The following is a 6,044-nucleotide window of genomic DNA, read 5'->3' as shown; positions in this document are numbered from 1 at the left end:
AGAAAATTTAGGTCGCTTCAAATGTCCCCGGCATCGCAGTCAAGCCGAGAAGTCTCCCAGCAATCCTTCAAGTTCCTTCTCACGCAGGTGTCGGAGCGAGTGCCCTCGGCCAGCACTTGCTCGAGACGGTTCGAGCGTTCGATCCGCTCGCAATCCGTTACGACCTGGTTCACGATGACGGTGCGGCTCGTTCCGTTGAACATGTCCAGCTTGCAGCCGAGCTGTGGGGGGTTGAAAATTTTAGGTTTTGTTTTGTGAATGTTTATGTTTATGACTCACCCCAAAGCACGCTCCCGGCGGTCGCTTCAACCACTTGGGCGGTCGCTTCAGATCTTCAGATGGGCTGCGGCTGTCCTGCGAACGGGTGAACCGGCTCGTGCTCGATGCTGTCCACTCCGGGGAACGAATCGGCTATTTTGTTCACCGTCTGCACCTGGGCGTGCGCTCCGCCGTTGATCAAATAAACGGTTACGTTGCCGTCAAAGCTGGAACCAGCGATGAGCGCCGGGTTGCGCGGACACCAGGCCACGTCAAAGTTCCACTGGTTTTGATGGTCGCGAGCTCGGAAAGGATTTCCCCGTTTTGCTCTTCGGAGTGATGTTGTTGTCTTTGCCGCAGGAAGCGACCAGGGCGAAATCCTTCGGGCACCAGGTCAGACCGAGGACATCACGCTGGTGGATGTGGAAGGTTGTGTTGCAGTCGCGTAGCGGAGATCCCACAGTTGAACGGAGGGAGCTTGATCTTCCTCGCTAGCTACCCACAACTGGGTGGCCACTTCCGGGTGCCACTGGACGGCGCGCGCCAACGGATCCGCGATTGGGTGTCGGTCAGTTTGATGATGGTATTATTCTTGCGGAGATCCCAGATGACACAACGCGAGCTGAAGACGGAGGCCAGGATATGCTGGACCTGTCGGTTCCACGCGATACTCTGAACATCCTCAAACGGTTGCGCCTTCGTTCCTGAGCTCATCGGCGCCGCCGTGATGTTCAGATCCCAGATGAAGATTTTCGACTCCGACGCTCCCGAGGCCAACAGTTTATTGTGGTACGGATTGTAGTCCATACTGCGCACCGCTCCGTTGTGTTTGTCCCCCCGGCCAACAGCTTCAAAGCGCTGTAAACCTGGATGACGTCACCTTCGCAACTACCGACGATGACCCCGTTCGGGTTCGTGGCCGTACCAAAATCCAGCGGACTCCACACGACCTTAAGGAATCGGTGCGCACTCGTCTGACTTCCCACCAGCTTCAGATCTGAGCTCACCCTGGATGATCTTCGAGTTGAACTTGTTGCACGCGATGTTCTCATCTGGCCACAGCGATCCACGGTCTTCAGCGAAAAGCGAACGCGTTGCGTTGCGAGTGGGTGATCATCACGGAAGTTTTGGTTTGCAGGTGTGGCACCGAGTGGAAATAGATGATCGGGGTGCAGGAGGTTGTTTAGGGTGAGCCAGCGGTTCGTGTTGACTTGTTGAAGGTTGAGGTGTCGCCCAGGATGTTGTCGAGATTGTGTGCGGTAGCTAAATTAGCGTCCAGATGTTTTTTTCCGAGATTCCGGGATTGTCCGAGTTGGCCTAAAAAAAAGAAGATTAGTTACAGATAAGCTTAATCAAGAATAAGATTTACCAGTTCAAGGGTGGTCGAGTCCAGAACGCGTACTTGGTAGGGAGTCCGGAACCGGGAACGCGTACTTGGTAGGGACGAGGGATCCATCGCAGTTGGTGATAAAAATAATACGAAAGGACGGGCGGTTCAGCGTCGCACACCTGTGATGCTGCGATGTTGTCGTTTCGGCCAGTCCAGCCCAAGGCACATCCATGCTGGAATCGAAAAGATCTTCGGAAAGTGAGGTCTTGCAGAGTATTCGTATTTTTCTGAAAAATCCTATAAAAAAAAGTCAAACTTAGTTTAAACCATAAAATCCATCCAACGCCTATCCGATAGCTCTTCCCATCTTTGCCGAAACCTGTCCATCGGTGGAAAGAATTCTCTTGCTAAACCGGCGGACGGATTCCTCTTGCATCCTTATCCAGTAATCCGTCCACCGGTGGACCGAACCTTTCGCCAACATTGGAAGGCAATCCGTCCACCGGTGGACGGATTCCTCTTGCAAAACTTTGTGTCGTAATCCGTCCACCGGTGGACCCAACCTTTCGCCATTATTGGAAGGCAATCCGTCCACCGGCGGACAGATTCCTCTTGCGTCCTTGTCCAATAATCCGTCCACCGGTGGACCGAACTTTTTCGCCAACATTCGCCAACGTCGTTTCGGCCAGTCCAGCCCAAGGCACATCCATGCTGGAATCGAAAAGATCTTCGGAAAGTGAGGTCTTGCAGAGTATTCGTATTTTTCTGAAAAATCCTATAAAAAAAGTCAAACTTAGTTTAAACCATAAAAATCCATCCAACGCCTATCCGATAGCTCTTCCCATCTTTGCCGAAACCTGTCCATCGGTGGAAAGAATTCTCTTGCTAAACCGGCGGACAGATTCCTCTTGCGTCCTTGTCCAATAATCCGTCCACCGGTGGACCGAACTTTTCGCCATTATTGAAGGCAATCCGTCCACCGGTGGACGGATTCCTCTGCAAAACTTTGTGCCGTAATCCGTCCACCGGTGGACCGAACCTTTTCGCCAACATTGAAGGCAATCCGTCCACCGGTGGACGGATTCCTCTTGCAAAACTTTGTACCGTAATCCGTCCACCGGTGGACCGAACCTTTTCGCCATTATTGGCAGGCAATCCGTCCACCGGTGGACGGATTCCTCTTGCAAAACTTTGTGCCGTAATCCGTCCACCGGTGGACCCAACCTTTCGCCATTATTGGCAGGCAATCCGTTCCCCGAAGGACGGATTCCTTTGTAAAAGACTGACATCGCTTGACGACAATCCGTTCCCCGAGGACGGAACATTGTTAAGAAATCCGTCACCGGTGGACCGAATCTTTGCTGACTCTTGAGGCAATCCGTCTCCCGTCCTTTTGCAAAAGGCTGTCAAAAAATCCGTCCACTGGTAGAACGAGGCTTTTGCCAACTCATGCAGACAGTCCGTCCACCGGGGGACGGAACATTGGCACGAAATCCGGCAACCGGTGGACCGAATCTATTGCCAACTCTTGCAGAAAATCTGTCCACCGGGACGGACGAAATTGTTCAGAAAAAGGCCACCGCTGGACCTAATCCTTTTGCAAACGTTGGCAAGTAATCCATCCAACGGTGGACCATTTTTTTAATAACCTACTCCGTTCTTATTACCTAAATCCAATCCGGAACTCCGGAACACAACAACAACTGTCTGCAACAAATGACAACACTTCGAATGAAACGTTTCAATTTTTTTCCTAAAATATCGCTAAGTCCAAAATCACACTTTTGGGAGTTCGCTTAACTGAACTTGTTTTTTGGTGATTTTTACCATTTTACGAGTTCGCAAAATCGCACTTTTTTCAGTTCGCTTAAGCGAACTGTCAAAAGTGTGATTTCTGAACTCCCAAAAGTGCGATTTTCAGTAACCGTGTACTGCATCGCGACGCGATGATGTAAATCGAAAATTCCCGGGAGCCGATCCCCGTTTTCACGCTCACGCATTTTGACATGTTTACGTTTTTCACGCGTGTTTTCATTCGAGTTCAGCACGTTTTCTTCGCGACGAGTCGCTTGTTGGATGGATATTATCGTATTTTAGTGGTAATTCGGTGATAAATTAAGCCAAAAAGGATGGCGAAAATGCTAGCGTTCTACAGTTTGTGCCCGATCAACGATGTGGCCGAGTTTTTGGGTCTTTCGCGCGACGTGAACGCCGGCTGCGCCATCAACACCCTCGGCCGGAACATTGTCCAGGTGGTGAAGGTGGGAATTTGAGCGTTGGTAAAGGGTGGTGTGGGACGTCGCTTCATCGTTTGCTTTCTTCCAGTTGAGCAACCAGAAGCTGCAGCACAGCTGGACCTCGCTCGAGCGGCTCTCCAGCAAGGTGGTGTACGACTTCCGCTCTGGGCGGTACGTCGGTGTGTTTGGCGGCCGGTACGTGCGCTGCTGGCCCGCGGACCAGGCCGACATCAACAAGGTGAAGAAGGTCAAGTTTTACCGCACCATCGCGCAGCTGTACGCGGTCGCCACCGGGCAGGTGCTGGTGCTGTACGACGACGGGAGCTGCGAATCGCTGGAGAGTGCCGTGGACACGCGCAACGAGGACCGCAAGGCGCCGGAGCAGATCGAGCGCGGCGTGCCGGTCGTGGATGCGGCGCGGGAGAGAGCATCGTGGACGTGTGTACGGTGGCGCTGGACAGCGGCCGGCTGGTGCTGGGGTACTTTGTGCGGGACGGCGAGAGTGGGGCGATGACGTTGCACTATTGTCTGCTGGCGGAGGAGAGTTTGAAGCCGCTGCGTTTCCGGAAGGTTAGGCTGGAGAGGGCCGAGCAGAAGGTGCACCTGGTGGGGCAGAGCTTGGTGGAGGGCGGAGGGAGCGTTTCGTTGATTACGATTTGTGAGTATTGAATTAGGAAATGTTGTTTCAGCGATTGAGTAATTTTGGTTGTTCAACTTTCAGGGTCCGACAAGCGCATCTTCACCAAGACCCTAACCTTCGACTCGGACGGCTCGTCCGGCGACGACCACTCGATCGGCAACTTTATCTCGATCCTGAACATGATCAACACGTCGCAACCGCTCTCGATGGTGGGCATCAGCCGGGATTATATCGCGATCTACGCGAACAATCTGAACCAGGACGGCGCTTCGTTGCTGCTGTACAACGTGCAGTTCAAGGTGGTGCAGGCGAAGCAGTTCTTCAAGGTGTTCTTCAGCAATTCGCGCTTCTGGCTGGTGGAGAACCATCTGCTGTTGGCGTTCGGGCAGACGCTGGCCGTGGTGCCGTACAAGATCAGCAAGGAGCAGCTGTCGGATATGGTGGGGACGCAGAGGGGTGCGGAGGTGCGGAACTACGTGGACAACGAGAGCATCAACGAGGATTGCGACTTTAACGAGGGTTATGGCTTTGTTGGGGATTTGGAGGATGTTAGTGAGGGTGAGGAGAGTGAAGGGGAAGATGAGGGTCCGGAAGTAGTCTACAAGCTGTTTGAAAGTGTCGGGCGATTCGAGGAGACGCTGCAGGAGGCGTACAAGAGCGATTTGATGGTTGAGACGGTCCGGGATGAGGGTTTGCCGGAGGACGTGATCTCGATGCGGTTGATGTCGAACGTTGATTGTTCGGTTGGACCGTTGCTGTTCAGTGAGTCGTTTGAGTTGTTGGCCAGCGAGCTGGAGAAGCACGGCTTTTGTGAGATGGAGATAACGGAGAAGATTATTCCGTTGATGATCCAGGCTGGCGCCTCGCTTGACATTGGAAAGTGTCTCAAGCGGTACAGCACCGTGTCCGAGCGGAGCTTGGTGTCCGCGCTGAAGTACGCCCTTGGCTGTCAGAAGAAGAAGACGCCTCCGAAGGCGGCGATCCCGGATGTCGAGCAATTGTTAGAGAAGGTTTCCGGCAGCAAGCTTCCAAAAGTGTCTGAAGAGCAACCAACCTCGTTCATCCTGGAAGACCAATCCCCCCAGCCCGTCGTCGACCTGCTCAACATCATCCTTTCCTGCAGCGTCCACCGCACGCTGATCCTACCCCTGCTCCGCAAAGAAATCGACCTCAACTCAGTGCTCGCCCTGCTCGACCATCTGCTCTTCCTGCTAACCGACCCGGTCGCCATCCTCGCGGAAACTCCCGCCAACGCCGACACCTTCGACAGCGACGAACAGGTCATCGCGTGGGCCACCCTGCTCATCGACTCGCACTACCAGCAGATCGTTCTTTCGCGGGACGCCGAGGTGAAGCGCCGGCTGCTGGTTTGGGCCGCCGTGGTGAAACGCCACGCGGAAGCATTGGACGAGCTAAAGGCCCTTGCGCCGACGATTCAGCGACTGGTCGCGGGGAAGCACAACCAGGGCGGAAGTCAGCAGAATCGATGGTACAGCGTTGAAACGGTGCAGTTGTATTGAGGGTCTCGGAATAAAGATGCCATCTTTAGCTGTGAGATTACGTTACGATCCGAAAACTC

The 6,044-nt window shown here is 53.6% G+C and overlaps 1 protein-coding gene across 1 annotated transcript; it reads left to right on the top strand.

Moving 5' to 3' along the window:
• Positions 1–3,583: 3,583 nt before the first annotated feature.
• On the top strand, positions 3,584–6,013 carry LOC6035591. The gene is given in 4 exon segments (XM_001845690.2): positions 3,584–3,849; positions 3,914–4,246; positions 4,249–4,483; positions 4,547–6,013. Coding segments are annotated over 4 exon segments (2,139 nt in total). The 5' UTR covers positions 3,584–3,717; the 3' UTR covers positions 5,986–6,013.
• Positions 6,014–6,044: the final 31 nt, after the last annotated feature.

The sequence above is a fragment of the Culex quinquefasciatus genome, chromosome 3, assembly GCF_015732765.1.
Source record: "Culex quinquefasciatus strain JHB chromosome 3, VPISU_Cqui_1.0_pri_paternal, whole genome shotgun sequence".
In the NCBI taxonomy this organism is placed as follows: Eukaryota; Metazoa; Arthropoda; class Insecta; order Diptera; family Culicidae; genus Culex; species Culex quinquefasciatus.
The sequence above is the reverse complement of the archived record's forward strand: the minus strand, read 5'-3'. Positions and strand labels throughout refer to the sequence as shown.